Raw genomic sequence first — 22,706 nt, forward strand, 5'->3', positions numbered from 1 at the left:
ACTGTGGCCGATTAAACATCACCAAAATCACTGATTCTCCAGCCTTGTGCAGGGGCAGATGCAGCGCAGCTCTGGACCATCACAGGGTGAGCTGGGTCACACTGGTGGAGAAGAGCCAGGCACCAGTGGGGGATCACACAACAGGCAGAGACACAGTGGCCTTTCCCACCTCCACACCTGACAGGATGCAGGATCCCAGGTCACAAGTTAAAAGAACCCCACAGCAATTCCCCCAAAACAGGCGAAACCTCAAACAAGCTGTCAATGAAATGTGGAAAGCAATCAGCATGGAGATGCAATTTGTATCTCCAAGATGCTTTCTGAAGTTTATCCAGTGTTGTTCTCACCTGGATGCCAGGGGACCCCCACACATATGGACCAGGCAAAGGCCAAGTGATGTGAGACAAAACCCATAATACAATTTTATTTTTTGTTTCATACAAACAGTACCCTCCCCACATTTTACAGAGTTTAACAGCATTATCTGGTGACAGAGAAGGTGACACTTGCTTGTGGCTGCTCCTGCAAGCCTCACAACAGGAACAGGGTGGCCTGAAGCCAGGAAACCATGTGCCCTGGGATGGGCCTGTGTGAGGCAGCTCCAAGCTCTGCAGGGGGATCAGGTGAATTGATTACTCCTAAGAAAGGGTATCATGAGATGCCATGTGGAAATATTGATTTGAGGGAACTTGGGATCATTAGAAGAACAGCTCCATGCCCAGCATTCCCACTGGTGTGGCAGCCAAGCAAGACCACCAAGGGCACCCTGGCAGCAGCCTGCTCAGCTGGGTGTTTAAAACGAGGGCAATGAACCAACTAATGAACTTCTTGGTGCTCCCTGTATCAGGGCTGCAGATTCCTGGCATCCTGCAGGACATGGCCACCATGCAGGTAGAGACAAACGGGGACAAGAGCCCCAGGGAGTGACAAACAGCACCACTGGCAGCTCCAACTGCCTGCCTGGAAAACAGGGAAGGGCATCCTGTGCCATTCATGTTGTGAGTCTTCCATCATGTAGCTGGGCTGTATTCAGTCCTGGATTTTGGTGAAGCCTGAACTCTCAAGCTACAGGCACCAGAGCTCAAACCAGCAATGTATAAGGATAACAGAGGAATTGAGAATAAATGTTTCTGACAAAGGGACCCTAAGGAGCTCCAAGCAGAGCCCTGCAAACCAGGGCAGTAATGTTTCCCACCTGATTGCTATGCTCCTTTACACTTGTCCCAAACATTCCCCCCTTCAGAGGGTCCAAGTGACCAAGCAAGGCCATGCAAATGCAAGAAAAACATGTTTCAGCACGGTGATAAAAATTTCCACATTTCTTGTACTTTAGTAAGTAAAAATTCCTGATGGCAGAAGGAGGGGGAGGTGGATGTCCCCCTGCTAGCAGGAATGCACACAGCCAACATCTCTGTGGTACCCAGCTGGAAGGAGCCCAGGGCTGCTGGGAGGCTGCGGGGCACAGGGCAGGAGCTGCTGTGTCCCTGTAAGGCACTTTATCATAAAGAGGTCTAGATGGAGACCAATAACACCCTAAAATCCCTTCTGGGGTGCAGAACCTGTAGAAGAAATTACCTGCTCAGCCCCAACTAGGATCATGCTCCCAACCCTCCTCCAATCCCCAATTTTCCCTCTTATGGAGAGCCAGGAGGGAAAGGGGTTGTTTGCCCATCACCCCATTTCTTATTTTCCTTTTCCATGGAAGGAAAGCAAGCACAAGCATTTCTTTTTCTCCCCCACATCCTTCCTCTCTCAAAGTGAGGAAGAAGAAGACTGAGGCTGAGCAAATTGAGTAAGTCAACTCTCTCTCTCCTCCCTCTAAGTACTAGCATGAAAAAAACCCACATTTCTCTAACAAAGAAACATTTCAAGAGCCAAAAAATCTTTTCCCTGTCAAATAAAGTGGATGATGGACCTGGCTGAAAGCACAGCCTTGGGAGATGGGTATAAACACAATCCTGCTGTCCTGGGGCCTAGGGATCACCCAAGCTCTGGTTATTCCCTAAGTGCCTGGAGGGATTTTATCACCCCCTCTCTGCTGGGAGGCAGACCCAGATAGCAGCAATCTGAGGACCTAGAAATAAAGGACTGCAAAATTATAGCAAAAATTGGGGAATAGTCACAATGGCGAAAGCAAAGGCAGCTGTGGGCAGAAATGTAGGAGGTGAGGATAATCAAAGGGTGCTCCAGACTGCTGCAGTGTCCTTTCAAAGTGTGCTTGAGTCATTAGATGAAAGAATAATCAAATTACGAGTAGAAGGAGGAAGAAAAAGGCCTCATCACGCACTCAGTGTGGAGATCTCTTGGGAACTCAAATCAGTCCTTGTCAGCCTCAATCTGCCCTGCCCTGGTCCAGAGAGTTTCACTGTAATTACTGTTTTAAGAGACCACCCTTCCTTGGCACATCTGCTGGGATGCAGCTGAGTGAGGCACCCCCTGGTACCGTCCTGACTCTCAGGGGTTGGTTTTTATCACTGGGGCAGCCACAGGACAGGAGATTACAGTCAGGACATAAGAGACAGCATCTTTTGTTAAAGTGCCTTATTTTCTTTGAGCTTTTAAAACATCTTCTAAAACATCTTCAGTAGAAGGAAGGCACAAAAAAAAAAAAAAAAGAAAAAAAAAGGAATACAGGTTTTATATGAAAGAGAGTAGAGAATTAATCAATATTTACACAGATCTTGGATAAGATTACAGCACACACTAATAACCCAACACAGCAAAAAGCAGAGTGTCAAAAAGAAGGGCAAAACCTGTTTGAATGCTTTCAACACCATTCCCCGGAGATCCCAAGTGTAAACTGTTTTATCTAGGAAAAGGCATTTTAACTTGGGCTTTGGTAATGGGGGTTGATTACAGCCCCAGTGCTTGCAGCTGGCAGGAGCACGTGGGTGGGCCACCCCACCTCTCCAGAGCACAGCCCAGCCTTAGACGAGTTCAACTTTAGCGTTTGGATAAACAGCCACCACGTCATATCCTTCGGGGGGCTTAACCCTCTCCTTGGCATGCGTCTCGCAGTACAGCTGCTCCTCAATGAAGAAATAGCCCCTCTGCTTCAGGTTGAGCCCACAGTCGTCACACATGAAGCACTCGGGGTGGTAGAGCTTGTCCCGAGCCTTGACAATGGTGCCCCTGGGAGAGACCGGGAGAGTTCAAGTCAGGTGGAGAAACAAGGAGCATGAGCAGCTTTTCCTGCTGCCTCAAGTGAAACAGTAAGTGGAGGAAAGCAGCATGCAGGGACATGTTATCAGGGGTTCTCAGCCCACCCAAAGCTGCCACCTCACTCCAGGTGTGGCTTCACTGTGCTTCTGCAGGGAGGGATGCTCCACACCCAGCAGCACAGTGTGATTTTGCTCCACAGTGTGATGCAAAAGAGAGCCTTAAATATCTACACTCAGACTGGATCTGAAAATGAGGAGCCAGCATCCTTCAAGGACTGGGGCTGAGCACCTGCAGGCACTATGACTTGTGGAGCAGAGACCCTCACTCAGCACCAGCAAGAATATGGTTACAGGCATTAGCACAGCTCACAGTCAGCCATCAAATTTGGCTTGAGCAGGATGTAAATTACAGCAGAACATAAATTACAACAAGTCATAAATTACAACAAACAAAGCAGAAAAACACCTATACTTTCTGAAATAAACATCCATCTGTCAGAGAGTAACTCTTCAACAAACAAACAAAACAGCTGTCTTCTCAACACTCAAGGTGTTTCTCCCACTAACCTCTGTAAGGCAGTGAAGGAGTGCTTGGTGCTGTGGTGCTATTCATAGTCCCTGGGCAGCTACTATGATAAGCAGGGCACAAACCATCCTATAAATCATCCTCTGCGAGATTCCCTTAAAAGGGGCAATCCAAACTGTATTGCTCAGATTTAGATATGTTTAGAAAAAAACAGAAGGGGATTCAAGGTACTCTGCTATAAATTCTAACCCATGTGCCTGGCAGGACCCATCCCAGCCGTGTCCCAGTGTCACTGTCCCCACTGCTCCGGGGGCTTTGGTGAGGCATGACACTCACACGATGCCATTCCTGCAGCGGGTGCACTCGGGAAGCATCTGCAGCCCGGACATGGGGCCACCAAGCTTTGGCACCGGGGACTTGATGTTCCTGGGGTTGCTCAGTTTGTCGAGTTTTTCACCTGCCAAGAATTATAAAAGACACAGATTAAAAACTCGGCCTCTCAGGGCTGGTTTTTTTCCCCTCTTCTTTCTTCTTCTTCCTTTTTTTTTTCTCCTTTTCCCTTATGGAGTCAGATGAGCCTGCCTATCATAACTGGACCTGCAACTCCCTTGAAGTTCCAGGACAGCACCAGCTCAACAGACATGGACCTGTCAAAATGCAAAGCAGCTGTGATCTAGAGACGAGAGGTTAATTTGGCTGTAATACTACTTACTTAGTTAAAAATCATAAAGTGAAGAGCTCAGAAAAGCAACCCCTCCCCACCAAAAAAAAAAAAAAGGTTCCATCACAGCAACATTTCAGGTACACTTGGTACACCCACCATCTTTTGAGGAGATATAGATGAAAGAATTTCAAATAATGAGGCAAATTGAACTAAACAATAATAGAATCATATCCACTTTTCTTCCTAGAGCATGCATTTAAGCTCAAATAATCTAAACCAACATACTGTGATAGAAGGTGAGGTCTTCTGAGGCACCAGGCCTCCTTTCATGAAGGTCCAACAACGGGAAAGGAAGCAATGAAGATTTTGTGCATGTGAAAAATATCATAGCAGAATTTTCAGTGTTGCTGCTCCCACTCCCTACAGACCATCTACCATCTGCCCTCCGATTCTGGGACAACACCAACATGCTTGTTGCCAACTCCTGGGATACTTAAAAGCTTCCAGTATTGACTTCATGGTCTTCCACAGCTGACAACTGACTGGTCTGTTTGGCATATATTGATCTATGGTTCCTCTGTGATTGCCTAAGGTTGTAGAAAGGAAAAGCTCATGAAGAAGGACCAGCTGGCTCATAGTTTGGAAAAGCAGCAGAGGAGCTCTTGGATGAACAAGTCATTCTCCAGAGTTCTAATTTGTCACACTCCCTGAGCTTCCAAGGTGTTTCAGTCCAGGGTCCACTGTAAACATGTGCTTCAAGCCCTGATGCCCAGAAGGTCTCAGCAGGCCACAAACAGTTTCTGATCGAGGTATCTGCACATACTCACTGCCAGTTTTGGCAGCTTCAGAGCAAAATCCAGTGCAAGAGCCTCCCATAGCTCCAGGATCATCTCTGCCTTTCCTAAAGGGAACTTTTAGTACCTGGAGCCTGATACATCACTGCTGGTTGCTCACAGACCCTGGGCAGGGTCACACCACAGATACATTTTGAAGAGCATTACTCAGAAAAGAGACCCCTGCTCCCCTGTCTAGTGTGTCTCAGGAGTGCTTATTGTCCTGGGCCCAGATGGGAAGGAGGGTGCACCCCTCACTCATCCTCTGGGGTGCACAGGCACCTTCACACCACTGCCCCCCTCTCCAGCCATGGCTCTGACACAGAAGCCAGCACTGCCAGCAGTTCCAGCCAAGCGAGTAAACCAAAAGGACCAACTTCCCACCAGACCCCACCTCCCCAAAATACAACACAGTGTTTGGCAATGCCAAGAGCTTTCATACATGCAAGAGTGCCTGCCCAAGAGCAGAGCAGGGCTACTCCACCCCAGGAGTTCCCCCAGCAGTTGGCTGGCTCCAGCCAAGCCCCTTGTTGAATCTTTCCGCTGCCTTGCTGGGAATAAACTGAAGCAACTGCTCAAGCTGTTGGCTTCCCCCAGCATGAGACACAGCGTGCTTGGACTAGACAGCCTCATCTGCCAACATTTAACAGTTAAGCTGTCACTGCCTCTCATGCAGAGTGCTTGGATAAGCTGCTTAAAAAAGGAAAGAAGGAAAAAAAAAAAAACCCCACGGGATTTTACAGCAAAATGAACCCTGCAGAGAAGGCTGCTTCCCATTTTCTTGAACTGTGTATCATTTCCTTCTATTTACCAGCCCAGTCTCATGGTGATTTATGATCTTCAGCAAGGCAGAAAAGTGCTTTAACTCCACAGCCTCAACCATGCCATCCCCGTTATGGCTGTCGCTTTTTGTCCTTTCTGGGTTATGGGTGGGCACCGCCATTCCTCCAGCCTCCACCTCAGCACAAAGCATTGCTCCCTAAGGGTGTGCAACAGGGCTAAAATGCTTCCAGTAGGAACACATCCCATATAAAACAGGTCGTTGTCCAAGACACAGCTCCTTGGGAGAGGAGAGCTTGACTTTAAAAGGAGAATGCAGAGCAGGCTCAGGTCAAAATGTGTAATTTTAGGCTTAAGGAAAAAGGAACAGGGGTGGCAGCTGTAAAACAAACCCAGCAGGAATGCTTAGGATTGAAAACGTGCTGGAACATCACAGAACTTCATGCCAAGCAGAGATGCTTTTCACCTAATTTCTCATCCCTTGTGAAATAAACAGTGTTGGAATGACCAAGGCATAAGTGAGCCTGTGCCTGCAGGCAGTCACACATCCCCTCCAGACTACTGAGAGGGAGAATGGTAGAGCCCAGGTGACAGTGACTGCTCCAGCCTGTCCCATACTGGCTGGTACCCAAAAGCAGCCTGTCAGGCTCCAGTCAAACCCACAGTGTTGCACTGGTGATGGGCTAGAGCCAAGAGAATGCTGATGAGCACACATCCAGGACTGGCTGCACAGTCCCAGGATGTGGGGACTTGTCCTGGCACCTCTTTGTTCCTCAGCCTTTTCTTTCTCCCGTCCTCCTAGCTCTGGGTTTCGGCCAGCCCAGGGCTGTGGGATACAGGGGGAGGCAGGAGCAAACCAGCAAAGCCTGAATTTTGTTCCTTTCCCTGGCACAGAGAAGGGAGGAACGCAGCAGCATTACTAAGTGGGATTAACACAGTCACTTCCCATTTACTTCTTCCTAACAAGGAGACTGGGGAAGCAGCAGATTTGTCCTTGCTCTTGGAGGTCTTGAAGGACCTGAAGGTCCAACTGGGGCCTGTATTTAACATCAGTTTTTCTGCCAATCCAGGGGCTGTAATACTAATATAAAAGATAATAATACACCCAGTGTTTCTGAGGCTGATCTTATCTCATGCTTTGCAACTATGGCTCAGTCCCACTGAGAAAACCAATACTGGTGGAATTCCATGTTGATCAGAAGTTATCTGTAATTGTGTTTTTTGTGAAGCAAGAACCAACATCCTTCTAGTCAAAGAACAGACTTCACCAACATTTTAGACAAACAGAAACTGAAATGCAACAGCCCAACTCACTACCTCTCACGGCTCCATAATGAGATTTACAGCAGTTGGTATTTTCTCATAAAAGAGATGTTCCTGGATTCACATGATTGCACTACGGGGCCCTTGGAAGGAAACAGAAAGAGGGGTCTTGCCCTGTAAAACTGTAAAGCAAAGCTTAAAAGTTTGAACATAAAAGCCCCAATAGATTTAACAGTGAAAGGCAAATAAAATAAAATACAAACCTGAAATGTATAGATTGGGATCTTATTATTTAATGTGTTAATGACAAGGGTAGGAAGCTGTGACAGAACTGAGAAGTGAGCCAAGAGCTCCTGATTTCTATCCCTGCCTTGCTGAGGACCATCCCACGTCCTTATGCAAATGCCATTTACTTCACCAGACCAGGCTCTCCAACAGTGATCTTACACAACCGCTTAAGGCCATCACATTTCATAAACCATCCCAGAAAACAGCTGCCATGCTGGTTACAAACCCAGCTTTCACACAGGGCTCAAGTCAGCCACAACATTTGGTAAGCAGGAGTATGTGAAACACTGATTTGAAACCTGCCATCCCGGTGGTCTCCTCACAGGAGGGTGCTCGGGTGCCAACCTCCTTACCATTCTCACTGGCCTCCAACATGCCCTGTAAGTACCGGAAGGATCCAGACTGCTTTGGCTCTGAAATGGGCTTTTCATAATCCTGAAGCATCTTGTAGACATCTGACTCCACATCAATCCCATTTCTGTTCCGTGGGAGAGACTTCACGGGGTCAATGCTGCTTTAAAGCAAAGAAAGAAAGGCTCAAGTCAAACAGAAGCAGCTACAGTCAGCTCATCAGGGAGGTACTGAAATCTTCACATTCCCACAGATTCAATTAAGCACCTCTGTTCTCATGTGTTTCCCTGCCTGGAGGTATGTCTGGCACAGGAACAGTTGCTGAACCAAGGAGGTTAAACTCGTTCCCTGTTGGGCTCCAATTGAGCAACACAGCAAGGGCTGGCCCAGTTACCAGATGCCTTCAGGAAAGAGGACAGCTGCTTGCAAATGCTGTAAATTGCTTTGCTACCTATGGAATTTATTGATAAACTGGGAAAAAATATGCATTTCACTAACTATGTAGGGCCAGGACATGCACCCACCCCTTGCAAGGGCATCTGGAGAGTGTGTGCCAGGCAGGACAGCAAAATCCCTCACCACCCACAAGTGCTTCCTGTGAAGCTGGTGTTACTGTAGATACATCACAAACACAGAGCACAGCTTAATTGAGAAAACTACCTCACCAGGGAGGGGAACACCGGGGCTGCCCTGTAACCCCCACCTCCTGCCTTCAGCCTGGAGCTGCTCCTGGTCTGTATGAGGAGCATTCGGGATGCACAGACAACAAATAGCAATTTAAACCATTATTCCAGTCCAATTCATCAAAACATGAAAAGCATGGTCTGGAATCAAATATATTTCAGGTACATGCTTAAATGTCCTACTGAGAAAAGCTGAATCCAAGTGCTGTTGTGCTCCAGAGGCCCCAATACACAGCACAGCTCCAGGGGAAGGGGCTCCTCTTCCTTTTTATAGAGCAGGTCATCAAGGTCATTATAAAACCAATAGAAATAGCAAGAGCCCTGAACTCCATCAGCTTCACATACTTTAGCTATCATCTGGATCATTTTCTCCACCAGTGTTATATTCACATCTGCTTAAACAAATAAACAAAAGAAATAACATTCACTTTCAAAGAAAGAAAGAAAGAGAAAAAAACCTCCAGACAAAAATCACTTCCAAAGAATGGCTAGAGCTCCATATTCTGGTAGTGACTGCCCAGCAGCTCTGCTCCCTGCGAGAGGTGAGGGCCAGCCTGGGTGATGGGGCTGAGCCATGCTGGTACAGAGCCATGGACCCATCCCCTCGACTCCCAGCCAGTCCAAACCCCATAGGTGTGCTCCAAGTGCTTCTTTACCCTGTTACAGCTCATTCCTACATCAATTCACACATTTTCAATGGGAAAGGGCATGTTTTGGCCAGCTGTGTTAATTTGGCCCACAAGGGTAGCTTCTGTGAGAAGCTGCTAGAAGTTTCCACCATGACAAAACCAATCTCTGATGGCTCTGAAGTTGGATATGCTGCTGGCCCAATGAGAGAAGCTGGTAATGCCTCTGTGATGACATATTTAAGAAGAAAATCAAAACGATGCAGGGGCAGATTTTCCAGGGATGGCAAGGCACTGCTGCTGGGGTCCATCCCTGGCACGGCCCGTGGCGATACGCGGCCGCGGCTGCCGCCATCTCGGCACGGCCCGTGGTGAGCCTTGCCTTGCCTGCCCAGCCACGCCTGGCCGGCTGCACTGCAGGCAGAGGGGCAGGGGGGCAATGGCTTCTCCTTCCCCGTGCCATGCAGGGAAGAGAGGCGTTAAACAGCGCTGGCACCATGGCTACCACTGCTGGCTCCATGGCGGCAGGGCCTGGCCTGTGCTGGAAACATGGCCAGTGACTCCCCAGTGCAGAACTTAGACAAAATCGACCTCTCAGTGCTGTGGGATCCTGCAGGAATCTTTGAATTAGTAGAACTTGTTGACAATGGTATCTATGAGGAGCAGCTTTTCTTCTAGTCAGAGAAGAAGAAGTAGTGAGGACATGTGAAGGGAAACAACATGGCAGCACCAAGGTCAGTGGAAAAGGAAAAGGGGGAGGAGGTGCTCCAGGCATTGGAGCGAGATTCCTCTGCAGGCCCTGGTGAAGACTATGGTGAAACAAACTGTCCCCTGTAGTGCAGGAAGTCCATGGGGGATGCAGAAATCCACTCAGAGCCCATGGGAGAAGTGCTCACGGCAGAGCAGGTGGGTGCCAGAGAAAGCTGTGATCCAGTGGGAGACACGAATGGAGAGAGGGCTCCTGCTTCCAGAGACAGAGAGAGGGGCCTTGCTTTCAAACCAGAGCAGCCTGTCCTTACAGGACTGCACCCTGTGGACGAGTGATCCACGCCACAACAGTTTTGGGAACGCTTGTTTGGCTGTGGGAGGGACTCACAGCACAGCAGAGAAGAGACTCCTGTCCCTGAGCAAACAGAAGATCTCGAGTGACAAACTGACAAAAACCCCCACACCCTGTCTCCCTGCACTGTCAGTGGGAAGGAGGGAGGGGCTGGAGGGGAAAAAAGGTGTTTTAGAGGCTTATTTTACTTCTCATTAGCCACCTCTTACTCAGTTAATACATTTACTTTATACCTTTAAATCTGGACCTGTTTTGCCCTTAGAGTGTTTTCTCCCAGTCCCCAACCCATGAGCCCTTTGTTATTTCTTTTTCACTCTCCTCTACCCACCTGAAAGCCAGAGAGGGTAAGCAAGTGACTTTAGTGGTGCCTGGCATTTGGCCAGTGTCAAACCATGACACCAGCCCAGCCTCATCAAAGAAAATGTACTCCAATTCAAAGAAAATTCCTACCCCAACTCTACTCAAAGACCCAAGTGAATGTCCTGGCTTTAGGCTCATTTGCAGATAACACCAGATTTGGTTCTCTATTTTTTGTGCAGTTCTCCTCTTTCCAACTTCAATAACTTTCCCGGAGCAGCACAGGGAATGAGCTGGCTTGCTGCATCACTGAAATACAGATTTATGCAGACACAGAGTTCCCAAGCTGAAAAGAAACTCTCTTTGCATGTGATACAGACATTACTTTCTTGCAGAATATTTTGCCAGTTTGGAAGAACATAAATCAAGATCCTCATAAGCCATGTGAAAGCATCCCAGTCCACAACCTGGCTTGTCTCAAAGTCTGAGTTATTCACCCAAACCATTCTTGGCTACACAAAAGCCTTTTCTTTCCTAGGAGCATTATTTATTTCTCAGCCTCCCGGACAGCTGCACTGAGCAGATCTTACACTTATAAACATCCCAGTTACTGGAGTTCATCCTTTCAGCCAATATCTCCAGCTTCCAGGGCAAGTATTGGCTCCTGGCTCTGCGGCAAGGTGATCCCCACTCCTAGGAGGGCAGCACCCTCCATCCTGCCTTGGAGATACACTTTGAAAAAAACAAAATATTATTGTCTATGACACTTACAGAGCCATGGAATTGTTTAGGTTAGAAAAGCCCTCTAAGATCATCAAGCCAAACCATTCCCCCAGCACTACCAAGGCCACCAGTAAACCATGTCCCCAAGAGAAACATCCACATGTCTGTTAAGTCTCTCCAAGTATGGTGACTCCACCAGTGCCCCAGGCAGTCTGTGCCAGGGCTTGACAACCTTGTTGGTGAAGAAATTTTTGCTAATATCCTACTTAAACCTCTCCTCCTTTTGTCTTCCTTGGCATTAATCCCAGCTGGGAGACCGCACCTAGGGGCCACTAATCTACCAACTCACATCAGCAACAGAAGGATCTTAACAGAGATCTGGACAGTGAGCACCTTCACCAAGATGCATATCTGAGCATTGCTTCAGCATCACAAGTGTCAATTTAATGTTGCAGTTGTTACCTATGTAGATGTGGCCATTTTGTTCAGAAATTGGTATCTCCAGACCTTTTTATTTTTTCGTTTTGTTTAGTTAGCTTAGTTTGTTTTCTCCTCCCACCTACACGTGACCAACAGAGCAGGGGTCCAGCCCAGCATCTTGCTGGACTTGGCAGAGTTAGGTCAATGGTTAGAGAGGATGATCCTGAAGGTCTTTGCAACTGAAGTTAGTCTAAGATTCCATGATCTCAGGAGCACAACAGCCTCTGTGCACTCCCTGAACCTTAGTTTGCAGGAGCAGCAGCAGATGCAGAGCCAAGCCCTGCCCTGGTCCTACCTGTGTGCAGGAGTGATGTGGAGTCCACTCAGCTGGCCTGGAAGGGCTGACTCGGAGCTGTTGTTTGTGTAGAGCCGGGTTGGTTGGTGATGCTGCATGTTCAGCATCTGCTTGCTGTCCACAGGGCTGCCCCCAGCTCCATGGGGCATCGACCTCCTGCTCTGGGCAGGGCCACTGTCCTGCAAGAGAAAGAAAGCAGAAAACCTCAGATTTATAGAGTGTGATGTACATGGAGGGGCTGTGTTGGGACATGCAGTTTGCAGTAATAACATTTTATGTGTGCTGTGGAAAACCGGGATGTGCAGCAGGAAAAGGAAAATTCAGGCTTGACCTGCAGTTAAATTGTGCTGAATCTACACAGCTCCCCTTGGTCCCCATCTAAATGAATTTGCTGTTTCTCCATGGTAAGCCACTGCCAAATATTCTGCATTTATTTGTCCTGCATTTATTTTATATTTAAAAGCATATGTACTGTTTCTTTAAAAGAAAGGCTGTGAGTCTACTTCTTATTCCATGTTCCATCACTCTGAGCACACTTGCTGTGCTCCTGACTTCAGGGCCATCCTTTCCATCTCTATCAGCAAAACAGGATAAACCCCTGCTAGGCAGCTCCACGTGCAGGATGGGCAACACCCGAGGCCAAGGGACCAGTCCTGGGATTTTCACTTGCAGCTCCCCTTGTCCACACAGATCCACGTTCATTTGGGGAGGTTTTCTCCCCAAATAAGATTAGTTATTTACAGTGTGACAAACACATCAGCCAAGGGTTTAGCTTGATGTTCATATTTCCATTTGCTTTTTAAGTCCCAACGTAAACCGTGGAAATCTTTTTGTCATATGATCTCAAGTCAGGAACTCAGACGCCATTAAACGACAAATTTTCCACATTATTTTACCATTTTACCAATGTCAAACATTACCTATGTGTTATTCCACACACATGGAATTTCACATACATGGGTGTGTTATTAGTCAGTCCCATCCACACCCATAAAACAAGCAATACCTACTGCTAATGTCACCTGAGCCAGCCTTTGCCTGCAAAAACTCAGTATGGGGAGAGGAGCTAACTCCAGCAATTGGGAAAAGCAGCAGGAAGCTGGACACAGCCCATGGACACATGTTGGCTGCTATTTCCAGCCACGTGAGTCACAAACATGCCTGGACTGATGAAAGACATAGATGCTGTGTAAGGGGCTGGAATCTGTTTAACCTGGTTTAATTTGTTCTAGGGCAGCTCCCCAACACAGCTGCCTTCCACCAGCTTTTCAGTAGATTGAAGCTGATAAAAAACCAAGCAGGGAAATAAAACACCATCCTGTGAACAAATAACAAAGTGTATATTGTGGGGCTCTGATACAAAGCTTATTTTTACCTAAAGTAATCCAATAAATACTAATTAGAAACAAGTGTCTATCCCTGGTGCGCAGCAGAACTCACTGGTGCTCACAAACCTTGTAAAAACAAATAGCTAAGAGAAGTAAAAAACAGATCCTGCTAGAAAAAGATCTTGAAAGTCCAATCCTTCAATTCTTCCTAAGGCAAATGTCCATTGATAAAACCAAGCTTAGCTAAGAACTGAAAGATGGTGTCTTTGAGTTTTTTTTCCCTACCATCAGCTGAAAACCTGCAGCCTTCAGCAAGCTCCCAGCAACTTCCCCTGCCTCAGAAGCTGCTGGAGCCCTCTTGGCACAGTTCCCTCCACACCACACATGCACAAACACATGGGGAAAACTGCTTCCAACATAATAACTTCAAATTGTCTATTAAAAAAGGAATTTTGCTGCCAGGAATAATATAATTTTAACTGCTCCCCAATTCATATTCTTTAAAAAAACACATATACATATATATATACACACACATACAAGCAGGCTATGGGTTCCCAATTCCAGATTTAGATTATTATTTCAAGGGAAATAAAGAAAACACTCAACCATGACGCAGAGAGGAAAAGAAGGATCATAAACATTTTTTGGGATAAAACCAATGGCCCATATGGGTGGCAGCACTGACAGCAATGCTTTTAGAAAGCCATTACCTTTAATTATCTGGGCCAGACTCACACTCGGTCCAGGGTGGCTGGAGGAGAGGGCTGGGTCCTCTCCTCTGACCTCACCTGCTCCTGCACACTGGTGCCAGCCAGACCTTTCCTGGGGAGCAAGGAACTGGCAGCTGTTTCCAGAATGGAAACCTCCTCCAGACCATCATCTCCATGGACTTGCTTAAATCCAGGGTAGTTTGTAAAGCATCACCCCTTTGTCCCTGTTAAGCTCAGCAATTTGTACATCAGGACCAAATGTTGCTATAAAGCTCAAACTTATTGCTTGGGCACTCTCCAAAAGGAGGCCCTTGATGGAAGGGAGGAAGCAGAGCCCTTCTTGCATTGCCTGGCATCCCCAGGGGCCACCAGCTCCCTGTCCCTGTGAGAGGAGGATGTTCAGGGTGGTGGCAGCTCACCTTTCCTCTGCTCAGCCATGTCATAAAGTCACAGGTGGCCCAGCAGCATCCATAGGGATCAAGAGGCTCCTCCTGCAGCCCAAAATGCTGTTGCCAGGTCAGAACTCAGTCTCTTCCTCAAAGGCTGTGAGATCTCTGCAAGGCTTCACTTTGTGCAAAACACTCATACATTCACCCTCAGAAACTTGGAACCAGATGGATTTTTTTCCAGTTGTCAAATTCAAGATCAGCTCAAATTTTCCCCCTTTGAGGCCTAATTTGCTTTTCGTTGCTGAATTTTCTTCCTGCTTTTTATGGCCTTTCTTAAACTGAATTTGCAAACCCTTCTTAAGAGCTGGCCTGTAAACTCTCACCAAAGAGAACTCTTTCAGCCTACAAACCAGAAACTCCCAATTTGTTTTCTCATGCTTGGCTGTATTTTTAATGCATGTTGCAAAATGTCCTATCTGTCCTCCCACCCTTTTTCAACTACAAGTCCTTAGCTCTAGAGACCACAGAGATTTAGAGAACATCAGACTTCATATTCTGATCCAAGGCATTTTAAGTTCATTTACTTCAGCATGTCATAAATCAGACTTTTAAAAGACCAGAAGTACAAACAAAATAACTAATCTCCCTTTTCCAGACTACCAGAGATTAAAATTGAAGATTACAAATTTGACAGGCCAACATTGGCTCCTAGAACCTCCAAACAAGCCCCTCCACCCATGGCATGATCTGGAAGGGCTTTGAGCAATGATGGCTTCCGTGTATCTAAGCAACCTTCTTTGGGAGCAAACTCACCAGCTGCAGAGCTGGAAACATCTCCTGAATTACACCTCCAAGCCCCAAGTCCACCCTCCATCTGCCCTTGTGCAATGGTGATGGGAGATTTGCCCAGACAGGATCAGCAGCAGCTCTGTCCCTGCGATGTGGGTGCCCATCCCCAAAGGAATTGCCTGCACCTTGTTTATTTTCCTAATCCTGGGGGTGCTGGTCCTGTTCTCACACACCACATGAGACTCAAACAGAGCTGAAGGCCATGCTTGGCTCATCCCATTCCGTTTGATGTTCTTCAGATTCATTCTCTTCTCAAAACCAGACCATGATGGGCCAGTGCCAGCTGCTGTTTGCTGCCAAAATGCTGAATTACAGACACAAACATTGCTATTTATGCACCAGGAGGTACAGCATCCCTCAGCTATAGAGTCACCTGGAAGAGGTGCCTCTGGTGACCGTGTTTGGTTATTTGTGTCCACCATCCAGCAACAGCAGGACAAGCCTGTCTACTTCAGCTCCTCCTCTGGCTTCTTTCTCCCTTGCTCCAAGCTTGGGTGATTGAGTCCCAGCTGATTCTGGTCTCTCCTGGCAGAGCTTTCTGTGGATGAAGTTTTGCCTTCATTACTGCAAGTCCTCTATCACGTACATGTGCCAAGCAATCAAGCCCGAAGACCTATCCCACTACATCCTGACATCCTCAAGCCAAGACTCAGCCTCTGCACAAAAGACGACTGCAACGCTGTAGCTCCCTCCTCTCATTCCCCCCAGGTTTCCAAAAGTAAAGACACTACTTCATCTCTGATGAACCAGTTCAAAAGTCCCAGAAATGGAAATCTTATTATTACCCCACAGTGGGGGGTGTATGGGACAGACAGCATGGATTTCATTTCAGTGCAAAGAAGTGATTCACACTGTGGCCAACAGCTGAAGGAACAGGATTGATTCTCAAAAAAAAAGCCTCAGAAGAAGTCCCAGGGGAACCCTTATGACAAAGCTGCTCCCAAAGCTCAGAGAAAAGAATAAATTTTAAAAGCTGCACTCATTCTAACACATATTTCCCTATAAGCACAGTTCAGATGTTCTGTGTATATGCTGCTTTTACAGACTAAGCAGCCTTCAATCTAACTTTCAAAAGCTCTAGTAAGTATGATCCCATTACTTTGCTCAGCTCAGAAGATTGAGGAAAAAAGGTAAGGTCTAATTTGCTGAGGCTGGATAAACTGAGTGTGTGAGTTCTTTTACAAGACAGATTTTAAATATTCTGCCAAGCTCCCCTTTCAACATTGTCAGAGCCTGAAATGTTACAGTTTTTGACTTAAACATTTCCGTGAAGGACTTTTAGAACTGTATTACAAAACCTGTACAGAATACCACCACACCCTGAATGGGCCTTTGAGTGAGGCCCTGGACTGTTCACTAATGAAGATAAGATGAAACTCAGGAACTGGGGACATTCACAAAGCACAAGCTTAGCACCTTGGGGAGGAGACCACAGCCCCAGGGCTATCAGCTGCCAGGCTCACACAGACCTTGCACCCAAGGGTGGGGGGAGAGACGTGTTATAGATGGGCAATATGAAGATTGGCTCTCGCAATTAAGGGATGAATACTGTGTGTATGTTAAGAGATTTTGTTGGTGTATGGTTATGTTACTGTAGTTTGTTGTTTGTACACCCTCTGTTCTCCCCATAGTCCCCTTTCCCCCCACTGTATTGCTGCCACAGACAGTCAGGGACACGTGGAGGGAGGGTGTGCACGTGTCCCTTGCATGGGGCATCTGGGAATGGGGAAAGCCTGTTGCTGGGGAGCTTGGCATGACAACACCTCACCTCCAGTCAAACTGCAAGGTCTCCACCAAGGGACAGCAAAGAAGAGTTGACTGATGGACTGCAGGAGGGCCAGGGCTGGCTGAGGCAACCCCAGGGGTATAAAAGGCACAGCAGCCACTTTGTGGATGAGCCTGTGGCAGCAGCCCACGCTCCCATCGCTGCCCCTTCTTCCTTATTCAGTCCTTTGCTGTGCTGAGGTTTAATAAACCTTTGACCCCGAAGAGGTCTCCAGACCCTCCACCAGAGATGACGCAACAGACCCTCAGTGTGCAAGGGACAGTGTCAAACAGGCCCCTGCAAGGGAGGCATGTGGGCTTTCCCACCTGGCCCAAAGCATATAATCCATGGAATTCTGCACTCTTCAGCGTGTGGCGAAGTGATGTGGGACCCACACCAACAAGAAGAGCAGACTGAAGGAAGCAATGAGACATTGGGACCCCTGGATGGGTGATATGCTTCTGATAACCCCTGTCTCTCTCTCTCTCTCTCCCCCACCCCCCACTTCTTTTTCTCTCTTTCTTTTCTCTTTCTTTCTCTTTGCCTCTTTTACTATTAAATAAAAAATGCATCAAATTTTTTTTTGGCACCAACATCTAGCCTCATTTGGTTTTAATCTAGTTTTTGGGTGTATTTCGAACCTTCAAAGTTCTTTGCGGTTTATACACAGAGACTTAGCTTTCCTCACTTTTCTGGGTTTAAACTGGATCATAACAAATGTATACCACAGTCTGAAGGAAAGCCTTATCCATTACATCCTTCTCACTACACTCCTTTCACAGCTGTCAGCTAAATATCAAATTAGTTTTTCAGATCTCTCTAAGTAAGAGACCAAACTCTTAAAATCAGATCTTTTTTGTAAAAAGGCTGCAGACAATGTTCACATGAAACATGACTCAAGCTGGAGCCTGGTGGAGCCCCAGCCTGCCCATACTCCCAGGACAGGCTGTACTTCTCAAGGGCATGTAGTGACAGGACAAGGGGGAATGGCTTCACACTGACAGAGGGTTTAGATGGGATATTAGGAAGAAATTCTTTCCTGTGAGGGTGGTGAGGCCCTGGCACAGGGTGACCAGAAAAGCTGTGGCTGTCCCATCCCTGGAAGTGTTCAAGGCCAGGTTGGATGGGGCTTGGAGCAACTTGGGATAGGGGAAGATGTCCCTGGCCATGGAAGGGGTGTGGAACTAGATGAGCTTTAAGGCCCCTTTCAACCCAAACCATTCTGTGATTCTGTATAGCACAAGGTATAGCACACATTTAACCCAGGGACAAATCTCTCACACTCTAAGGGCAGTAACATTTCTCCACCTTGGAGCAGCCATCTGGATGGCCATCAGCAAGGCTCTGATGGGTGTTTCCTCTCACAGCTCCAGGGAGAAGCTGCACCCTCATGCAAATTAAAGAGCTCAGGAGAGACTCAAGCTGCAATGCCAGGACTTTATCCCTTAACCTACCTGGCTCCCCAGCAGTCTCTTAAAAATCCACAACAATGAAATAAAGTTACCTAAGACTGTCATGATTAAAATGTGTTTGCATTCATCTTGCCTGCACAGAGCAGAGAGCACATTTCTAACATAAGCGTCCGAGGGGCATTTACCCAGCAGACAGACGAGAGCTCTGTATGAATGTCTTGGTAGAAGAGCCTTGAAATTTCCTCCTTTGCCCAGCAGCAGCAAGCTCCTGTCAGGTGACTACTTCACTAGAGCTAGGCTTAACAAGAGTCTAAACCCTAGAGAGGGCTGTCCTACATCCCAGTGTTTAGGGTCACCTTCCAAGCCCAGGAACAGGAGGGCATGCCTCAGTGCAGGTGTTGGACTGATGCCCCCACCATGCACAGGCTGCTGTTGGATTAACTTCCCCACTGACAGCAAATAATATCCAATAGATGGAAAAAAACCTGAAACCATTACAGCAAGTGTCCACTGCCCTCCTGACTGCCCCCTTTCTCCTAGGGAAGATGCTGCTGCTCCCATTTCAGTCCATGCTTCCATTGAATCACTTTACTCACCATCTGATGTTTGGCTTACAGGACAAACCTGGGGAGCTTAACACTAACAGACTGTGCCCTGATATCATGTTTTCCAGCTTACTGTCACTCTCCTCTCTCTCATTTGGGGAATTGTTGCATTTTCAGGTGTTACCATATCACACATTCTGATTTTCTTTCCATAATCATTATCAGCAGCTAATTGAAACTAAAAGTTTCACTGGCAACAAGCTAAGCTTCAGGCTATAAAAATATGCCTAAACTCAAAGGTGCCTATTTCACCAGAATGGCTTATCTGAACCTCCTTCTGTAAAAGCCAGGATAAGGTACACCAGAAAACACAGCAAAAGCGACAGGATGATATATTGTTTCATTTTAGAATGTTTCCTCATTAATGAAAAATACAAATTCAGGTAGATTCAAAAACATGTCTCAGCCTTTCCCAGCCCTCTGTGGCATAAGCTGCTATAGGGGATGGAAGCAGCTGCTTCAGCCTGATCAGCCTGAGGGACCACAGTGAGCATCCCTCCAGCATCTCTCTCTGCGCCACTGGGGATGGCTCTCTCCACTCAAGTGACCTCCAAGAGCTGTTAATTCCTCTTAAGTGAGACAGAAAGAAAAGTGAAAGAGGATAAGCTGTTTTTCCTGATGGACAAGAACAAACACTGAGCTACACCCATGCTTCCAAACACACTTCTGACTACACAAGCAGCAGTTTCCTTACCTGTGTTAATGGAGTCATCACTGAAACTGATGTTATCAAGTAAAATAACACAGTGTATGTCTGTGTTAGCACTTAATCCAACAGCACTTTGTTTTGTCCTAAACCAACCCCCACTGTTATAATTTCAATATAATGCCTATGTACCTTCAATGAGAACCAATTCTTCAAGTTACCTGGACAGAAGAAAACACTATTTTGAAGTTTTCATTCTCATTTTTTCCCTCCTTTATCCTAATATTGTTTTTGCCTCTTTCATATACCAGGACTATCAAAACTCACTTAAAGATGCTAATTTACCTAAGACATACACAGAGAATTTCACATAAAAGGTTACAGCTTCAAGATGTTACAATGGTACTCAGAAAACTCCTTTGCTTTCAAATGATGCAATATTATACCAAAGGCAAAAGTAAATACAAGTGCACATGCTATGTGTGTGTAACCTCTTCACCCAGTAAATCAGATTAGTGTTTTTTGTAGTGTAAAACCCCAATATCTGGGTGTGAAATGTTGCCTGAGCACCCAGAGCTCATGGCTGATGCACCCACAGTGGCTGTCAGCATTCAGCATGTTTCTGCTATTAAATCAGTCCTCCAACAACGAGCTGCGAGTTCCCATGGAAGGGAACCCGGGTTTGTGCCAGGGCATGAGCTCATCCTTTGTTTTCCCCAAGGCAGACATTTTCCCTCCTTCCTCAGGAGAGTGCTGGTTGGTGCCCCACTGGCTGCGACTGGGGGTCACAGCAGGAGCTTTCCCAGAAGCAGGCATGGCCCATCCTGTCCCAAGAGCTGGGGAGGAAGGATGGTCAGTCTCCCTGAGAAAGGAAATTCCATCTCTCCAGTCAGGACGCTTTAACCCCCAGCTCACAGAACTCAGCATGGCCTATGCCAGGCTTTTGCAAAGATGTACATAGAAGTTTCCTGCTTGGCAGCAACCCACAGAGAACTTAAAACAAATACTCCATCTAATTAAAGTTAACTTAAATCCATTACTCAGTTAATTACATAAGGAGACATTCACCCTTAGAAAAAAAAAAAAAATATAATCTAGCAAAAAGTAAATGTGAGCATATTTAACACCTTTTTAAAGGTGCTAAAATCAGTTCTAAGGGACAGGTTAGCAGACAACTACCCTCCCTGCTTTACTGTGGGAAACCACTGCTGTCCCTGGGTTCCCAGAGGCTCAGACTGCCCTGAAGCCCACATGTGATTTCATTTATGTAATTAGGAGCAAGCACCATCAGCAGTGATACTATTTGTGAAGTCAGGGCAAGTATGAAAAGCTCCCAGGAGTGATACTGCAGAGCCCATGCTGGGTGGATGCCATGTGCATGAGAGGTGGCAGGTCCTCAGCCCTGCAACCACGCTCACCTGAGCCCCTCTGACAAGAGCAAACAAAGGTGTGTTCACATTTCCACTGGCCTGGCTCACACCCAGCACTGCCTGGATTAGGCTGCTCAAACAGTTACAGTAGATGCAAGTTTGCCCAAATTCCTCCTCTTCACCCCATTCTGGCTGGCATTTTCACATAGGAAGCCACACACCTTGCACCTGATTTTAGTCAGAGCAAACTAACAACAAATCTCTGTGGACTGAGATCTGGGTGTCAAGAACAGAGTAACACACAGGAAAAATAATTCCTAAGTGATGAGCAGAAACAGCCTTCTCATTGTTCCTGTGCAACTCCCCTGATGCTGTGGCTCTTCCCCACCGCCCAGAGCTCACCCTCTCAGTCGGGTGGTCAGGCTGGGAAGGCCACTGCTCAGGACACAGCACAAGAGAGGACCAAGAGTGCTGATGCACCTCCCTCATGCATCTCCTGAGAATGACACAGGGCTGCTCTGCTAGCTCAGTAGCACCAGGACACCACGCCCCATGGACTGCTGTGGGAAGTGCTTCTGCTGTCTGCCCTGCCAGAGGAAACCCAGCTTTTCACTCCATGCAGCTATTTCAGCCAAGCATCCTTGTTTGGGAGGACTTGCATCCTATTCCAGCTCTGGCTATGTGCTGCCAATTTAATTTCTGCTGCAATTATTCTCCCACCCACACACTTGATCTAATGTCAATTAGCACTGACAGGGTCTCCAAAGCCCACATTTCCAGCCCCCCTGGGCCAGAGAGCTGCCAATTTTGGCAGCTTGGGAATGAACAACAAAACAAACATCCTCTCTTTTTATTAGCACTGCATGGCAGTATTTTGACTAGCAAGCTCATGCTACAGGAAGCCAATAACAGTGGGATCTCCAGAAACTGATGGATGGGTGCTCCCACTCCCCCTGTCTGCTGGGGAGGAGTGGCTGGGACCAGGGCCCACAAGGACACCAACACCATGCCAGCTGAGCCTGGGAATCCCAACATGTCAGCAAGGATGTCATGTCTTCATGATGGAAATCTGGACTGCTGGCTGGAAAGCTCTGAGCTGTCCCCAGCATCCCACAGGTCCCACCTCCACCCATCTCTGGGCCCAACAGACAGGCAGCCATTCTACACGTAGCAAGTCTGAACATCACTGCATTTGTGGCCTCCTCTGTATGTCCTTCCTGTTAAGGACAGACTTGTCCAGCAAAACCAACTGATAATCAAAGTCTGCTTAAAAAAAAAAGTTATTTTTCCCAGAAGTTACTCACTCATCCTGTTCAGTGCTGTTCCTGCTAATTGTGAAAAATCAGCTCTCCGGTTCAGCTTCTTCAGTTTGAGGGCAGCTATTCCCCACAGTCATGGCAATAATCAAAGTTTTAATAACGAGGATTGATCACATTCTTGGACTCTGAGTAGTGGTTTACCAGAAAGCTCAACTGAGAAACCACAACAGATTTAGAAAAAGGGGAGAGGAAAATTCACCAGCTACTCCACACCTTCCAAGCTCTCTTGCACAGAAGGTAACTACAAAATTTCATTGCCTTCAACACAAAGATTACACCT

The 22,706-nt window shown here is 47.0% G+C and overlaps 1 protein-coding gene across 2 annotated transcripts in view; it reads right to left on the minus strand.

The window, feature by feature from the left end:
- Positions 1 to 414: 414 nt before the first annotated feature.
- Positions 415 to 22,706, minus strand: part of PDLIM4 (PDZ and LIM domain 4) — a 47,915-nt gene continuing 25,623 nt past the window's right edge. Inside the window, exons 4-7 of one of the 2 annotated variants that reach the window (XM_041482171.1) lie at positions 12,031 to 12,209; positions 7,869 to 8,026; positions 4,024 to 4,144; positions 415 to 3,132 (exon numbers count right to left, since the gene is read on the minus strand). In XM_041482171.1, the coding sequence (XP_041338105.1) occupies positions 2,928 to 3,132; positions 4,024 to 4,144; positions 7,869 to 8,026; positions 12,031 to 12,209 (663 nt within the window). In that variant the 3' untranslated portion in view covers positions 415 to 2,927. Of the gene's footprint in view, positions 3,133 to 4,023; positions 4,145 to 7,868; positions 8,030 to 12,030; positions 12,210 to 22,706 lie in introns of both variants that reach the window. The other variant, XM_041482170.1, reaches the window with a different exon arrangement.

This window comes from Pyrgilauda ruficollis, unplaced genomic scaffold (assembly GCF_017590135.1).
Source record: "Pyrgilauda ruficollis isolate IOZ18807 unplaced genomic scaffold, ASM1759013v1 scaffold57, whole genome shotgun sequence".
Classification (NCBI taxonomy): Eukaryota; Metazoa; Chordata; class Aves; order Passeriformes; family Passeridae; genus Pyrgilauda; species Pyrgilauda ruficollis.